Source organism: Xenopus laevis, chromosome 3L, assembly GCF_017654675.1.
Source record: "Xenopus laevis strain J_2021 chromosome 3L, Xenopus_laevis_v10.1, whole genome shotgun sequence".
Classification (NCBI taxonomy): Eukaryota; Metazoa; Chordata; class Amphibia; order Anura; family Pipidae; genus Xenopus; species Xenopus laevis.
Genome location: NC_054375.1, coordinates 8,032,481 through 8,050,452, shown reverse-complemented (window position 1 = coordinate 8,050,452; position 17,972 = coordinate 8,032,481). Strand labels below are relative to the sequence as shown.

The 17,972-nt window shown below is 44.6% G+C and overlaps 2 protein-coding genes across 6 annotated transcripts in view; one reads left to right on the top strand and one right to left on the bottom strand.

The window, feature by feature from the left end:
• The window catches only part of LOC121400953 (interleukin-17 receptor A-like), a 1,044,048-nt gene that overhangs the window by 984,162 nt on the left and 41,914 nt on the right, over window positions 1-17,972 (bottom strand). The window lies entirely within an intron of this gene.
• Window positions 4,622-7,616, top strand: LOC121400966 (translation initiation factor IF-2-like). 2 transcript variants are annotated; one of them, XM_041585327.1, is made up of 9 exons: window positions 4,622-4,776; window positions 5,137-5,206; window positions 5,306-5,345; window positions 5,472-5,559; window positions 5,655-5,708; window positions 5,806-5,865; window positions 6,013-6,086; window positions 6,176-7,067; window positions 7,463-7,616. In XM_041585327.1, exons 1-9 carry the CDS (start codon window positions 4,744-4,746, stop codon window positions 7,511-7,513), a joined length of 1,362 nt encoding a protein of 453 aa, XP_041441261.1. In that variant the 5' UTR covers window positions 4,622-4,743; the 3' UTR covers window positions 7,514-7,616. The 2 variants fall into 2 exon arrangements, with proteins under 2 accessions (XP_041441261.1, XP_041441260.1); XM_041585326.1 differs by lacking the exon at window positions 7,463-7,616 and having other exon boundaries at window positions 6,176-7,216.

Genomic DNA, 17,972 nt, shown 5'->3' with positions numbered 1-17,972 from the left:
TTCTGGGGTATTATACATGGAATTGGCTCTGTATTTATCTGCAGTGTGTTCTGGGGTATTATACATGGAATTGGCTCTGTATTTATCTGCAGTGTGTTCTGGGGTATTATACATGGAATTGCCACTGTATTTATCCTGCTGTGTGTTCTGGGGCAATAATGGATTTTTCCCTGGGATACTATAAATGCATCTCATATACGTTGGTTCAGGAGTTATTAACAGGCAGCTGCTGCTTTCAATAGCAAGTACATTTACAAATAACTTTAAACCCATTTTTGGGAGCAGTTTTGTTATTTTGTTTCAATACGCAGCCTTTGACAGTCGCCACTTTTATCCTCCGTCGCGCCGTTAGATGAAGGCGGGCTGCCCCCTGCCTGGCGCTGCCCCCTTACATTTCATGCACATTAGCAAAAAGAAATGAGCCCATTAAAAGCAGCACAAAAATCAGATAACCTCCCTTATACATTATTAATGGCTGCCAGCTTACGGCAAAGCGATTTAACTTGTTTATTAACCTGCTGCTGGCTGCAACGCACGTTGGACCAGAGGGGGCAGAACTTTTTTAAATATAATTTTTCATAATCTGTGCACTCCTTCTATTCCTGCCTTTATTATCATAATCACTAATAACATAGAAAGTGACAACGGAATAAAAGGAAAGGAGGCTTCCGTGGACGAAATAGAATGGGGCACAGTTATTTGCCCCCAAGTGCCAGTGAATTGCTGGGGAGTAACAAAGTTCCTGTGTAATTCTCGTATACGTCTTCTCTTTCCTTGTTAGCGCTATTTATACGATGCAGCCCAGCAAAGCCCCGATCAGCCTGTATAATGCTCAATAACTGTTCTACTGGGAAACAACACTGCCCAATCTCTCCATCGATCTGCTGCAGAAAAGTCAATCACTGGGCAAATTGGTTTTCGACAGCAACTTATTACTCCATTAAACTATTCCTGAAGTGACATTGCTAAACTAATGGAAAGGTTCTACTCACAGATAATATTCATTCTATTACTCGGAGTGTTCATGGTATTTATAAAGCTCTGTATAAATGATGTGGGGCAAAGCTATTATCCCCACCGTTACTATAGGCACCATCTCTCCCTACTATACCTGCTATCCCACAGTCACACTCCCTTCCCAGAGACTATTATCCCACTGTTACTATAGGCACCATCTCTCTCTCTACTATACCTGCTATCCCACAGTCACACTCCCTTCCCAGAGACTATTATCCACTGTTACTATAGACATCATCTCTCCCTACTATACCTGCTATCCCACAGTCACACTCCCTTCCCAGAGACTATTATCCCAGTTACTATATAATCGTACATTTAAATCACAGTTATTGACTCCATTTCTATCCACGGGGCAGTGGTTGACGGTAAAATATGCTGTTCCCTCACATAAAGTATAACACAAGGCAGATTTATAAGAGACAACAATACAAACCCTGTAATTCCCTGGAGTGGATGCAGAAACATCAAACCAGTCTGTGAGTGTCCCAGCGTAAACAGAAACCTCAAAACACACACACACCATATAATACAACATTCAGGTTAAGTTATAGTAGTATATATGGAGTAAATCAAGTAAGTACAAGGCATAGAACGTGTAAATTTGGGGCAGAGGGGAGGAGATTTGGAATCTAACTTATTACAGACAGAGGTTAATGGAAATACAAACTAAGGACTAGGCAGCCTCAAGGGTTAAATTCGGGGTTTTACATAAACTGTTATTTTTAGCGCATGAGAAATCTAGTAGGGATCGCAAAAAATGAATTCATTCATTTTGATATTAAATACTTATTGTTATTACTTATATGGTAATAAGCACCTAATCTGTTATATAAGAGCGATTATATCGCAAAGTAGAAAACTTCTAATGAAAAAAAACCACAATTGCTTTACAACAGGAAATGTAGTAACAATTTGTAATTTATGAACTTTATGATACATTTAACTAATATGAAGTAGTGATGTGTGGGTCGGGTTTTTCTCCGCACCCAATGCCTGATTTCCGGCTTCCCTTTATAGATCCAACCCGCTGATGATGTCACAAAAAGGGGTGGGGTGAGCAGGCGCACGGATATAAAGCCGGAAGTTGAAGGTGGGGTGCAGGGTCAGCCTGAACCAGACCAACCCGCGGGTCCCCCAGGTATTGGGCCGGCCAGCACATCACTACTATCAAGTCTTTTAACTAGATTGTTTTTAATCATTTTTTCAATGTATTGATAATTGCCATGTTAATTGATAGAATAGAAAATAGAATGGAAAATACCGCTTCTTTGCAATACAGGCGGCCCATGGATGTGTCTCCGGGTGCTGGATTCTCTTGGCGTCCCACGCCGCACTGAATAGGAAGAAGAAAAGACAAAGTTTCTGCTCACCGGAGTGTTTTAAAATCCAAACTCTTTATTGATCCATAATAACGGACATGCTCATGATTAAGGCCGTCTGCGCCCGAAATGCATCGCATAGTTGGATTGGTGGGAGTTTAATAGACAGAGGATATAGCCGCTACGGGTGCTGGATATATGTATATATAATTTGTGTGCTATGAACAACAGCAGCAGCACTGATTGGAACCCTGGCTGATGAATGAATGGATCCAACAGACTCAATAGGCCACACATACAAAGCACTGCTCAGTGTACTTAATAGGCTGTGTATGTACTGCACATCTAATTAGAAATAAATGCCATATAAACCTCACTCATCAAAAGGGGACACTTCCCCTTTAAAAGCAGGGAACAGAGGTGACTTCACCCTGGGGATGTGACAGTTGGTTCAGTCCGTTGGTTGGCCCTGTGGTGAGAGGTAAGTGGACTTTCCCTCTGGGAGACTTCTTGTCAAAAAACTTTATTTTAGTGCAAAAAGAGGCAGGAATTTGGGCAATGTTTTCCCCCCAGACTAGTGGGTGTTGCGCCTCTCACTGATTTTAGTGAATTTGGAGAATTTTAGCCCTAAAATGTGCTTGGGAGGAGCCTTTAATCTTAGTGCTGGTTGGGAGACACAGACCAGGATATGGCAGTTATACAGGACTGTCAGAAAATATTCACATTTATTAATGAAGGGAACATTTGGGGACCCCTGTACCTCACCATAAGCTGCTTAATTTGTGTTCCCAGTACTGACAGGCTCCTTAGAGATTTACTCCTCTGCCCCCTGGTATCTGCCCCGAGCCCTGCTCTTATGTACCAACATTGTAGCTAAATACATGTTCCCTTTATCCAAGTCTGGAACTAGGGGTGGGAAGCAGAGGCACGTGCCATGGGGACAGTAGGGGGTGATAGTAAATGAGTGGGGGACATACAGCAAAGTCCCATAGAAGAGAGATGACTTTACCCATAGGGATTTGACAGTTGGTTTTGTCCGTTGGTTGGCTCAGTGTTAAGTGTATATTCCCTCCAAGACATTTTTTTGCCAAATATCCCTTATATAAGTGAAAAAAGGGATAGTTGGTGCCCCCCAGTCTGGAACTAGGGCTGGGAAGCAGAGGCACGTGCCATGGGGACAGTAGGGGGGTGATAGTAAATGAATGGGGGGGACATACAGCAGGTCCCATAGAAGAAAGATGTATTTAGATCTAAGGATTTGACAGTTGGTTTAGTCCATTAGTTGGCACAGTGGTGAGTGTATATTCCCTCAGGGGTTATTTTTTGCCAAATATCCCTTATATTAGTGAAAAAAGGGATAGTTGGTGCCCCCCAGTCTGTAACTAGGGGTGGGAAGCAGAGGCACGTGCCATGGGGACAGTAGGGGGTGATGGTAATTGAGTGGGAGGGACATACAGCAGGTCCCATAGAAGAGAGATGACTTTACCCATAGGGATTTGACAGTTGGTTTAGTCCGTTGGTTGGCTCTGGGTTAAGTGTATATTCCCTCTGGGGTTATTTGACAAATTACTTTTACTACAATAAAAAAAAAGGGCCCAGGACCTGACAAAGCTCAAGTTTAGGGGACAATAGATCTCTGCCTTCCTCTGTATTATATAGGAAATATTACGCACTAAATTCATTAACTTGCCTTTTTATTCTCTTTTCTATACAGATTGCTACAGAGCTTTTCCTGCTTTTTTTGGACTGTGATTTTGCTGTTACACCTGCCTGATAACACCTGGGTTTATTTTTGGCTTCTCCATTGTTCAGTCACATCCATCTTCATCTGAACAGTGTAAGAGAGAGCCAGGGGTTCCTTAGGGAGACCCCCTTGGGGTGCCCCGGCCTTCGGCCGCCCCCTATTTTTTTAACATCAGAGAATCTTCTTGAAGAGGTAAATCTTGCAAATTCAACTGATTCAGCCCATGATTTCTTCTTCAGCAAATCTGCCCTAAATTCACTTGAGGGGGGTCCCACGTGGCTTTGTGCATATGAGCCCATACGGTTACTGTATATGGGATTTATAAGAAGCCAATCCATCGCTATCAGCAGCATTAATAATACAAATAGGGGAATATACAGAAGGAAATAATTGCCTTTAACTTTACTTTTAGTATGTTATAGGATGGCTAACTCTTAGCAACTTTTCAATTGGTCATCAATTGTTTTTTTTTATAGCTGCTGAATAAAAAGCTAAATAATGCAAAAATTACACAAATTATAAAAAATGAAACCCAAGTGCAAATTGTCTCAGAATATCACTTTCTACATCATACCAAACGTTTATTTAAAGGTGAACAAAGCCTGTAACCGTGACTTTATTTTGCCTGATTGTGTCCATTTGTCCCTTTAGGTGTCGACGATGGAGGAGATAACGATCAAGACATCTCTCCTGGTAATGCCTCAGTGTAAAATAAATCCTCTCTCATCTGAACTGCTGTTTCCCTTTCACTCTTCTATATAAGCTCTCCTTAAGCAGCTGTCTGTCTGTCTGTCTGCACTGCTTCCTTTTATACATACAGGTGGGAGCTGCCATACCATTTTCCTCTGTGCGGGTAGAACTGACATCCAGGAAAAACAACCACTACGTTTATTTCCATTTTTCAGCATAAAATCACCTTATTTCTGGAATGTTTGCCCCATAGAAACCCCAAACCCTTTTCTGTCTCTATTCTCCTCAGATCCAGACTGACTGTGAGCAGCATTTAGAGCCATTTAGTATTCTGTCCCTAATGCTCTTTCCTTTCACTTACAGACGCTGTACGTCGTCCTGGAGGACTTCAGGGAGGAAGACACCGACTTTAAGGCCCTTGCCTCCTATTACGGTAAAATCCTATTTTATTTATCAGTTCCTACGTTTTATTATATGTGAATTCCTTTCCCCCTTTAGCTCAGTATTTAACATAAATGTGTTTTTCCCGCAGAACATCACTACCGGGTCCACTTCGGCAAGAACGTCGTCCTGTAAGTAAAACATAAATGCTCTTATTACATGTTGGGAATCATTTGCTATTGCCCCAGGGGTAAGTGCAAGGGCAATAAGGCTGGAAAATGTTTTTATTAACGCTCAGTGATATTTTTCTTTTTCAGAGAGGACTTTATTCTTCGCTATTACTTCGACCCCAGGACGACGCACAGAGACAACATTTACGAGTACTGGGTGTTGATCGATTTTCTGGTATGTAATGCAGAACAGATGTCTAGATAAATAGAGAATAAATGATATTAGATTGCCAGCTCTTGTGTAACACTGCTACTTTCTTTATGTTACAGGAAGTGCTCGAGAGGGAGTGTATCGCCCTCTACAGTGAGGAGTTGCTGCCTCCTGTAAGTGTCACTATTATTATTATTATAGGAGAGGTTATTATTCACTGTGTGTCTCTATAATAATTATATTATTAACATTGACTCTCTCCTTCCACAGGAAGCATCATCGGAACACTGGAGATGGGGGCAGCATGTCGAGTATCTGCGGCTGCAGAATGTAAGTTCCCCCATCACATGGGAATCCCACACCCTCACTGCCCTCAGCGTATAAAGGTACTATTAGCAGCACATATACAGACATAATCATAACTGTCTCCTTTCTTTCCCCTTTGCTCCTATCCTTGTGCCTCCCCTGCACCCGCAGACTATCCAATGGCACCTTCACCAGCTTGCCATGACGCTCTGGGAGAGGGAGCAGAAGCTGCAGGAGGCTGCTGGGTATGTATTTTGCACTAAATACTTTCAATTACACTTACTGTCACTTAAGAATAATGACAATAACGATATTTCTTTCCCTTCAAACCTAGTGAGGAACAACAGGCAAGTCCTGCAGCTGAGGGAGAAGAGGAAGGAGCTCCTGCAGCAGAGGAGGAGAAGGAAGAGGGAGCTCCTGGAGAACAACAAGCTCCTGCAGCAGAGAAGGTGGAGGGAGAACAGGGAGCCCCTGGGGACGTACCACATCCTACACAGGAGGAGGAGAAAGACGAGGGAGCTCTTGAAGAACAACAAGCTCCTGCAGCAGAGGAGGAGAATGAAGACGGAGCTCCAGAAGAACAGCAAGCTCCTGCAGCGGAGCAGGAGATAGAAGAGGGAGCCCCTGGGGAACAGCAAGCTCCTGCTGCTGAGGAGAAGAAAGAGGGAGCTGATGGATCACAGCAAGCTCCTGCAGCACAAGAGGAGAAGGAAGAGGGAGCTCCAGGAGAACAGCAAGCTCCTGCAGCGGAGGAGGAGAAGGAAGAAAAGGGAGCTAATGAAGAACAGCAAGCTCCTGCAGTGAAGGAGGAAAGAGAAGAGGGAGCTGAAGGAGAACAGCAAGCTCCTGCTGCTGAGGAGGAGGAGAAAGCCCGTGGGGAACAACCAGCTCCTGCAGCGGAGGAGGAGAAAGAAGAAGGAGCTCCAGAAGAACAACAAGCTCCTGCAGTGGAGGAGGAGAGAGAAGCTCCTGCTGCACAGGATGATGAGAGAGAAGAGGGAGCCCCTGGACAAGAGCAAGCTCCTGCTGCTGCTGAGGAGGAGAGAGAAGAGGGAGCCCCTGAGGAACAACAGGCTCCTGCACCGGAGGAGGAGAAAGAAGAGGAAGTAGCTACAGAACAAGCTCCTGAGATGGAAGAAACCATCGAAGATCCTCCGGTGGTAGAAAGGCCGACCCTCCGAAAACGGGTCAAGAAGGCCATAATGAAGAGGCTTCGCAGGGTTTGGGTAATGTATCAATTTACTGACAATTACCCTTCTTCTAGAGATACCTCATGTTGTCCAATGCAGCTCCACTTTACTTCCTGCTCTTCTGAGCATTTTCAATCAGAACAATAGAAAGGAAGTCATACACCCTGTCTGTTGAGCCCGCAGGCTGATCACTTTGAGGGCGCACCCCATAGACCAATGTTTGGCTGCCTTTAGGGTGTAAGAGGTTGCTGACAGGGATCTAAGTCTGCAGATAAAGTGTTGATTGTATAGTAGGCCAATAAGACCCAAACAGTCCCCAAAGGCCCAACAAATAGTGCGCTCTTAAAGCAACAGCGAGCCTTTAATATCATAAAGAAACAAGTGTTTGTCTTTATTCTTATCTTAACATTTTCTAAATCTTTTGTTTTCAGCATTCCACCCAAAGACTCACCTGCTGCCGCCGACCCTCCACCACGGCCTAAATCCTTTCCTTCCTACCGACCTATCCCGAGAGCGTATGTCTGTGTGTGTCTGTCTGTTATGTACAGGAGGGAGAGTAGGGGGTTGTGTATAGGAGGGAGAGTAGGGGGTTGTGTACAGGAGGGTGAGTGGGGGTTATGTACAGGAGGGAGAGTGGGGGTTGTGTACAGGAGGGAGAGTAGGGGGTTGTGTATAGGAGGGAGAGTGGGGGTTATGTACAGGAGGGAGAGTGGGGTTTGTGTACAGGAGGGAGAGTGTGGTTTGTGAATAGGAGGGAGAGTAGGGGGTTGTGTACAGGAGGGAGAGTAGGGGGTTGTGTACAGGAGGGAGAGTAGGGGGTTGTGTACAGGAGGGAGAGTAGGGGGTTGTGTACAGGAGGGAGAGTGGGGTTTGTGTATAGGAGGGAGAGTGTGGTTTGTGAATAGGAGGGAGAGTAGGGGGTTGTGTACAGGAGGGAGAGTAGGGGGTTGTGTACAGGAGGGAGAGTAGGGGGTTGTGTACAGGAGGGAGAGTGGGGTTTTTGTATAGGAGGGAGAGTGTGGTTTGTGTATAGGAGGGAGAGTGGGGGTTGTGTATAGGAGGGTGAGTGGGGGTTATGTACAGGAGGGAGAGTGGGGGTTATGTACAGGGGGAGAGTGGGGTTTGTGTATAGGAGGGAGAGTAGGGGGTTGTGTACAGGAGGGAGAGTAGGGGGTTGTGTACAGGAGGGAGAGTGGGGTTTGTGTATAGAAGGGAGAGTGTGGTTTGTGTATAGGAGGGAGAGTGGGGGTTGTGTACAGGAGGGAGAGTAGGGGGTTATGTAGAGGAGGAAGAGTGGCGGTTGTGTATAGGAGGGAGAGTGGGGTTTGTGTATAGGAGGGAGAGTGTTGGGTTTGTGTATAGGAGGGAGAGTGGGGTTTCTGTATAGGAGGGAGAGTGGGGTTTGTATACAAGAGGGAGAGTAGGGGGTTATGTAAAGGAGGGAGAGTGGGGGTTATGTATAGGAGGGAGAGTAGGGGGTTGTGTACAGGAGGGAGAGTAGCGGGTTACGTATAGGAGGGAGAGTGGGGGTTACGTATAGGAGGGAGAGTGGGGGTTATGTATAGGAGGGAGAGTAGGGGGTATTGTATAGGAGGGAGAGTGGGGGTTACGTATAGGAGGGAGAGTGGGGGTTATGTATAGGATGGAGAGTAGGGGGTTGTGTATAGGAGAAGGTTGAGGGGGGTGTATAGGTGAGGGGTGAATAGGAGGTGGGGGTGTATAGTTAGGGGGCGGGGGGGTCTAGCCATGATCCAGGGTGTAGAACCGACTGCCGTTTCTAGGAGTCAGGAAGGAATTTTTACCTTCAGTGCAGATTGGCCCCCATAGCACTCTAGGGTTTTTCTCCTTCCTCTGGATCATCCACTGTTAGGGAGGCCCAAATATAAATTGCCTATTAATTGTAATAAATCCTGTGCTCACCGCCAGGTTTCTCCATAAATATGTCTCTGTGTTTTTCTTTAATCCCTATGGTGAATATTGAGGGAAGGGGCTCCTGTGCATCGTTCTACTAAAGATGACTGAGCGGTTGTGTGAGGGTAAAACTGGGTGGTGGTGCTGATACAGGGGTTTAGTTGAAGAAGAGAATGGGTTAATATCTCTGCAGGGTTAATTGATTAATATGTACATGACGGGGCTGAAAGACATAGGGACACATACTGATCTCTAATGATTGGAGGGAACTAGAATATTGCTTTACTCCATAGGCCACAATGTAACAGCATTTCCATTCAAGTCCAAGGCCCCTTTCTTAACACTGGAATTCCATCCACTTCCCACCAGCCTATTGTCACTATACCAGACATTTAGTATATGAAGGAGCTTGATATTGGCCAATGACTAAGCTGGATTTGTTTTTTGGGTACCACTTTCTCCAGGTTATGAGACGTCCTTTTGGGGTGGGGGGTTCCTGCTAAAGCGATTGAGTTAAAAACATTGGTGGCCTGGGGCCCTAAGAGTTAAAAACATTGGTGATCTGGGGCCCTAAGAGTTAAAAACATTGGTGGCCTGGGGCCCTAAGAGTTAAAAACATTGGTGGCTTGGGGCCCTAAGAGTTAAAAACATTGGTGGCCTGGGGCCCTAAGAGTTAAAAACATTGGTGGCCTGGGGCCCTAAGAGTTAAAAACATTGGTAGCCTGGGGCCCTAAGAGTTAAAAACATTGGTGGCCTGGGGCCCTAAGAGTTAAAAACATTGGTGGCCTGGGGCCCTAAGAGTTAAAAACACTGGTGGCCTGGGGCCCTAAGAGTTGTAAGTGGAACTGAGATAACCCCTCGTAAATTCATGGAATATGAATAGGAGTGGCCTGAATAGAGTTATAGAAAGACGCGATAACAATAAATGTGTAGCCTTACAGAGCATTGGTTTTAGATGGGGTCAGTGACCCCCCCATTTGAAAGCTGGAAAGAGTCTGAAAAATAAAACAAAAATATTGAGAAAAAAAACTAACGAAGGCCAATTGAAAAGTTGTTTAGAATCGGCCATTCTATAAAATACTTAAAGTTAACTTAAAGGTGAACCACCTGTTTAATATGGTGGCCCCACCCTGGACCTGTAACCCACACCCACATTTTTACCTACCTGACCCGCAACTGCCTGATCTGCAAACTGATCCGCGACTCACTGACCACCATAAAGCAGGAAGTGCCGTTGCTGGAAACGGGAAGTGACATCATCATTAGTGGGCTAGGCAGAAAAAAAATAATTTTATAAACTTTTAAAGGAATAAAACATGTTACTGTGTCTCACACCCACTTGTTGCCTTGAATTTATTGCAGAAAAACTCAAGACATCAAGAGTCTGATGAGTAAATAAAAGCCTAATAAATCATATCATGTCCCCCCCCCGCTGTCAGCCGAGTCCATTTGTTGTTCTGTCGGGCTGTGAAATTTCTCCTTGTTTATCTGGAAATGTTCCAGCTCATCCCTTCATCAATCAATAGAATGTTCTGCATTGTCTCCTATAGAGGGGAGCGGGCTGAAGAGTCACCCACAGCTGCACCCTTTCTCCCACTCCCAATGACCCAGGAGGTTTGTGCTCCGTGTGTATCGGGGTCCCTACAAATATACTTATTGCTTGTGTGCCCTTTATTCTAACCCCATCCTCTTCTACAATCACTTTTCTCTATAGTGTCACGATACCAAAGGCCGTGGGTTTTGGCCCAAAAATAATGTGGACGATTTTCTGAGGTTCAGTGAAGCCGGTGCCGTCCAGCACCGGTGTTAATAGTAATTTAGAAAGAAAGAAGCTCATAGACATGAACAACTGTCTGATCGGTAAATAAAAGGCGGATAAAGTCCCTCGTACCCAGTGTGTTACAGTTGACAAACAAGCCCATTTATTGTGGAGGAGAAAACGTGACTTTGCTGATAGAAGTGAATCCTCGTCAGTCTGCTCTATGGACTCCCATTCAATAATCACACGCAATAACGTGGAAGTAATTATTCTGCCGAGAGATTCTAATGAGCTTTTAGTTTTCTATCCGTGCAAACGTTGCTCAGAGACGCGTTGTGGTTTCCGATGGTGAGTGTGTGGCAAGGTTGTGCTGGGTTCTTATCAGAGGTTCCCAGACTGTAGAGCTTGACACCCTTGGGGGCCTGGAGCAGTGACAGCAGAGTAGCTCGGGTGAGATTTGGGGAGAAAACATATTTGTTCTCCCCCCTGAACACCAAGTTTGAAGGGCAGTTAAGATAAGATTTTGGATGTCTTTTTTTCCCCAAGATATCACTGAAAGATCATCTTGAAGGCCAGTTAGGGTAAGACTTCTGGTGTACGTCTATTTTCTGTCCTACATGTCCCTGAAAGACAATCATGAAGGCCAGTTAGGGTAAGATTTAGAGTAAGCTTTGCTGACCTAGTTACCCCTGAAAAGCCACCTTGAAAGGCCATTTCAGTGAGATTTGGGGTGAAGTTATCTGATGTCCGAGATATTCTAGGTACTATGGCTCAATAGCTGATGATTTCATATATCGTAGATACCTCTGAAAGACCATCATGAAGGCCAATTAGGGGAAAATGTGGTTTAAGTGTCTGTTTGATGTCCTAGATACCACTGAAAGATCATCTTGAAGGCCATTGGGGCCAGTTAGGGTGAGATTTGGGAAGAATGCCCAGGATACAAAATTACCTTGATGGTTCGTTAGGTTAGAATTTGGGGTCTAATGTTTGAAACCATGGCTGATAGACATTGATACTTCCTACATGTGGAACTTTGTTATGAACTAAAGGGGGGGCTGAACAAAAGCTGGACCTCCTACTACAGGATCTATCTTTTTATCTCCCTCTCTCTATCTGTCTGTATCCACCATTCACCAGTCTACTTCTATCTATGCATCTCATATGATCTCTCTCTCTCAATGTATCTGTCTCAATCTCTCCATATACAATTCATTGATGTCCTTTAAGTTATATAAATATTTGACCAAAGGATAATAACAAAGATAATTCTAACCCATCTCTTGAACGTTCTGTACACCCAAAGTCTGGCCAGCGGCACCCAAGGTCATTGCTGTGAAGGTGCAATTGTCACGGGGGCCTATCGGCTCTCAGCGGGGAAGTCCGGACCTAGGAGGAAACTTCTGGTTAAAGTCCAAATTTGCTGTACAGAAGGGTTCAAGGATAAACGTAGTCAAGATACAGGGAATAGTTCAAAAGGCTGGCGGCAATAATCAAAGTCCAGGCAAGGGTCAAAAATCCAATAATCAACAATCACAGGAAAATAGGAACATCCAGGAATGAAGTAACCAAATCCTACTATCGGGCACTGAACCCGTTTGGCGCCCGACACTATATCACGTGTCTGCACGCCGGCGTCACTAGGCTGGCATCGTTGTCCACGTGGCGGCTATGGTGCAGTCATATTGGACGCGGCGCTGTAGAGGAGCGGTGCACCATCGGGCTCTCCTGACAGCAATACCTTCTCAGTGGGAGGCCATAAGTACCCACTTCTCTCTCTCTCGGCAGCCCTATCTCTAAACCCCCTTTTGCTCTCGCTCGGCTGATTGCTTTCCATTAAGGGTGACAAGTTTTTATTTGTGCGGTTCCTCTTTATGCTGCATTAGCTTTGCTTTGCATAATAATCCCCCCTTTTCTTTCCTTCCGAGAGCCCTGAGCAGGGTGCAAAACACCACCTACTTCTCTGCCATACAGGTGTGGGACCCGTTATCCAGAAAGCTTGGGACCTTGCATTTTCCGGATAATGGACCTTTCTGTAATTTGGATCTTCATACCTTAATTCTACTAGAAAATCATATAAACATTAAATAAAACCCAATAGGCTGGTTTTGCTTCCAATAAGGATTAATGAAATCTTAGTTGGGATCAAGTACAAGCTATGGTTTTATTTTTACTGAGAAAAATTAATCCATTTATAAAAATTTTGATTATTTGGATAAAATGGAGTCTATGGGAGACGGCCTTTACATAATTCGGAGCTTTCTGGATAATGGGTTTCTGGATAACGGATCCCATACGGGTACCAACTGCATCCTGTATTGCATACTTTATTTGCACCAGTACCTGTTCATTCAATTCAGTCCCTGCCCCTCTGAGCTTACAATCTATTTACCCTACCGCAGACACCCAAACAAAGAAGTTGTTTCAACCCAATGCAGGTAAATAATCTTCTCCTGCTGTTATTCTGCCTTTATACAACATTATTAGGGGTGAAGGGGTCCGTCCGCAGAACATTGTAAGATTACACAATAAGCACAGAGTAAGCTCTCCGTGTGGATTTGCTCTGAGTTGTACTTTGCTATTATTGGTGGAGGGGGAGCCAAAGATCAGAGTGCTGAGAAATATTTGGAGCAATATAAAAACTCCCTACAGTTAGTAGGACAAATAGTTGGTATGGGGTGTATAAAAAAAAATACAAACAGGTTGCACCCTTATGCTCAGGTCAATGTGCTGTAGAATAGAGCCCGACATGAAATACAATGTTCCCTGTGTTTGGCAATACTGTACTCATGTGAGGCATGGGTTGGGCACAGAACGTTGGCATCACCCCAACCTTGAGATTTCAAGGTGGTTCAAGGTGCTGGGGAGCCCAGGTAGGGAGCTGTGTTCTGCACCATAAAGAGCAAAGAATGGCAAGTCTTTAGGGCACCTGCCACCCATGAGATTAGCAGGGGCTGAGTCAGGAGCTTGTACTTTGTCTGCCTGTGAATATACTGTATATATATACATATCCCATTGGATTGTGCCTTTAATGCACCTCCAGGTCCTGATGCTTCGTGCATTTATAGTTAATGATCCAGAATTATTGATCAGATGTTGTTTCCTATCTCACCCAGTTTTCATTGAACACAAATGGAGCCCAGGCTAAGTGCCCTGCAGTTTGTGGAATCAGCACCAGGGGGCACTGGTACGACCCACAGCATTTCATGATTAGAAAGCAGGAGAAATTAGACCATGCCCCCTAATTGCCCCCATCATGCCCACAAACTGACCCAAACCCAACCCACTTTCCAGTTTTCTCCACCCCTTTGGGGCGTAAAATTCAGCACCGTCCAATCGAAATCAGGAAAACTGGTAGAACTGTTAATACACAGTATTCTCCCCTCGTACTGCAGTCTCAACACATCTGTACTCTCCACCCGTTCTGTACTCTCCCCTCATACAGTACTCTCCCCTCATATTGCACTCTCCCCTCATACAGTCCTCTTCGCTCATTCAGGTCCTCTTCACTCATTCAGTACTCTCCCCTCATACAGTACTCTCCCCTCATACAGTACTCTCCCCTCATACAGTACTCTCCCCTCATACAGTACTCTTCGCTCATTCAGTACTCTCCCCTCATCTATACTCTTCCATCATACATTACTCTCCACTCAACACATCAGGCAGGGTTGCCAGGTCTAATTTTAAACCACCAGCCTGGCAGCCCTGACGTTGGCATTTGAATTCTCGCACACACGGTAAACACACAATATCCTACACTTTATTATAAAGAATAGGTGGGATACAGCAGAAACATGGGAGTTAGTCAGGAATGGGACAACCCCGTTACCTGAAGCCCCAATGCTCCCTCGGATGATGTCAGTTGAATATCGATAGTGATGTCAGAGTGTTGGACCACAGATAAAAACAAAAAAAAGCAGCAGTGCAGGGGAACAAATTACTAGAAGTGAATGGGAGTTGTTGATGCTTTTCTGTGACCGGTGTGGGATCAATACTAGTCAGTTTTATTTGCTGCCCTCGTGCAATTACTCCCGCACGTATAACACCCATGAACTGACCTTAACCCAAGTGCAACTCACAACTAATAAGATGCAGAAAATAAAGCTACGAAGCTCTGAGCTTATAATTCCTTCCCACAGGCCCATTCCCTCTGATTCATTCAAATATTCTTTAGCCTCCTGCCCACGCACAGCCCCAACTCTGATCCCATCAACTTAATAAGAAAAAAAATATGATTAAAATAAATAATGAAGGCCAATTGAAAAGTTGCTTAGAATCGCCCATTCTATAAAATACGAAAAGTTAACTTTAAGGTGAACCACCTCTTTAATATAGTGGCCCCACCCTGGGGTAGAGTCCTGCGCGGAAACAATTTTTGAAACCCAGACCTGTAACCCACACCCACATTTTTACCTACCTGACCCGCAACTGACTGATCTGCAAACTGATCCGCGACACGCTGACCACCATAAAGCAGGAAGTGCCGTTGCTGGAAACGGGAAGTGATGTCATCATTAGTGGGCTAGGAAGAAAAAAAGAAAAAAACGTTTAAAGGAGCATGACAAGGTCATTATTTGCAGCTTTAGTTATATAGCTTTTTATTCAGCAGCTCTCCAGTTTGCAATGTTAACAGCTATCTGGTTGCTAGGGTGCAACTGACCCTACCAACCAAGTGGTGGTTTCAATGAGAAACTGGAATATGAGCTGGAGATACCAAAATAGAAGATCAGTAATAAATACCAATGACAACAAAATTAATCTCTTAAAAACACAGCCCCTAGTACAACAGTTTACGGGCTACCTGGGGACTACTCTGTGACCCCTATTTGAAAGCCAGGTCAGAAGAAATTAAAATAAAAACTGAAGAATGAACACAGTAGCAGTTTCCATGTATAAATAGCCCCAGAAATCATTGCAGGATGGCACAGGGGCAATTTCATGTATAAATACCACCATTATGTGTAACTTTAGCCAGTGTACATGACAATGATGTCCATCCTGCGGCCCTCCAGTTGTTACAGGGCTTCAAACACAGAAGTAGAAGTACTGGAAGAAGGAGGGCTGCAGGTTGGACATTACTAAGGGCTTCCACATACCAGGTAGCAAGAAGCCCATCAGTAGCCACCACTGCACTGTCTATGACTGCACCCCTGTCATCCCAGCACCGCTCTCAACTAAAAGACTATTCAGCTCAGCATCTGGTGCCCCTACTGGTTCTGCACTTCTCCGACCCCTAAGTTATCATCTCCCTCCACGGCACAGGGACAGCTGCTCCCTTTCCAGGGTCAGGTACTGACACCTGCCGCCTGCTAAGTGCTGCCATTAAATACAGAGAAGCCAGAAACGGCAGCAGCAGAAAGTTGCACTTGGTGCCCCATCGCGAGAGTCCATGGATCCTCCCGAAACTGAGTAAAGGCACCAGCACACGGGGTCAGCTCATGTCATACCTGGGGGAAGAAACTTCTCCTTAGTTTTGCCTCGCTCCAAAACCCACCGCCCCAGAGCAATGATACATGGGGAGAGAGACTCTACTCGGTTGCATTATTAGTAATTTTACACTTGCAGTGGAAATCCTGTGCCGGTGCTGGAGGAGAGAAGAGAAGCAGAGAGGTCCGCACTTCACCCACAAGTTTTTCTGTTGTTGCTGCACTTGTCAGGCTGCAGCCAGAGTGAGAATGAACAGACGTACTTGCAAACACACCGTGACGTGATTGGAGCAGCACTGCCATACCGCCAGCGGCCTTGAGGGGTTCTGCCACTGGGCTTCCTCCTGTCTCCATCTGCTTCCGGCTTCCTCCTTCTTGCGCTCTCCTCTGCCCCCTACCTATCAAGAAATCTCCTGTGCAGGCCTGACGCTGAGGTGGGGCAAAAAATAGATTAATAAAGTTTAAATAAAAAAGAATTATCAGGCTGTCAGTGGGCCCCGAAAAGCAGTGGGCCCTGGGCAGATTCCTCTTTTGCCTTGATATTAAAGTGGCCCTGGACAAGGTCAGTGGGTAGTTCATGCCAACGGCACAATCACCTGGTTATCAACTTGTCCATTAAATGGGCTGTTCAACTGTCAGTTAGCTTTTAGTATGTTATAGAATGGCCAATTCTACGCAACTTTTCAATTGGTCTTCATTATTTAATTTATATTGTTTTGTTATTTACCCTTTTTTTCTGATTCTTTCCAGTTTTCAAATGGAGGTCACTGTCCCCATCTAAAAACAAATGCTCCGTAAAGCTACAAATGATCTATATTGCTCTTTTTTATTATTCCTCTTTCTATTCAGCCCCTCCCTTATTCATATCCAGTGTTTATCAATATGAATGGTTGCTAGGGTAATTTGGACCCTACCAACCAGATTTTGGAAAAAGCTGCTGAACAATTTAAAAACCACAAATAAAAAATGAAAACCAATGGCAAATTGTCTCAGAATATCCCTCTCAACATCATACTAACAGTTAACTCAAAGTGAACAACCCCTTTAAGTTAACTGTTAGTATGATATATTGGTTTTCACTTTTTATTATTTGTGGTTTTAGAGTCATTTAGCTTTTTATTCAGCAGCGCTCCAGTTTGCAGTTTCCACAATCTGGTTGCTAGGGTCCAAATTACCCTAGCAACCATGCATTGATTGGATTAAGAGACCGGAATATGAATAGGAGAGGCCTGGATAGAAAGAGGAGTAATAAAAAGTAGCAATAACAATTACTGAGCATTTTGTTTTTAGATGGGGTCAGTGACCCCCCACATTTGATATCTGGAAAGCATCACAAGAAGGCAAATAAATAAAAACTTTAAAAAAGAAATAATGAAGACCAATTGAAAAGTTGCTTAGAATTGTTTGTTCTATAACATACTAAACGTTTACATGAAGGTGAACCACCACTTTAATATGAAGGCCCCACCTTACGGTAGAGTACCCGCACCCACACCCACATTTTTACCTACCTGACCCGCAACTGCCTGATCTGCAAACTGATCCGCGACACGCTGACCAACATAAAGCAGGAAGTGCTGTTGCTGGAAATGGGAAGTGATGTCATCAGAATTGCTCTAGGCAGAGAAAAAACATTTTTAAAAACTTTAAAAAAAAAGGAATAAAACTTTTCAAGATCCACAACTTGACCTGCAAACCCTCAGACCACCAACCTGCATCTGAAAGGCCTTACTACAACCTACAGGTTCGCTGCTTTTTTGGGGGGTACCCAACACCCTGCAGGGCTCTACCCTGGGGTACTCAGACTCTTAGGACTGCCCTGCCTGGGAGCACATGGAAAAT

Bases quoted from the DNA above. Each gene is read 5' to 3' on its own strand.
- LOC121400966 (XM_041585326.1), top strand. From the start codon at position 4,744: ATGGAGGAGATAACGATCAAGACATCTCTCCTG. The intron at 5,346-5,471 runs GTAAGTAAAACA...TTTCTTTTTCAG, and splicing joins TTCGGCAAGAACGTCGTCCT to AGAGGACTTTATTCTTCGCT. The intron at 5,560-5,654 runs GTATGTAATGCA...TTTATGTTACAG, and splicing joins GGGTGTTGATCGATTTTCTG to GAAGTGCTCGAGAGGGAGTG.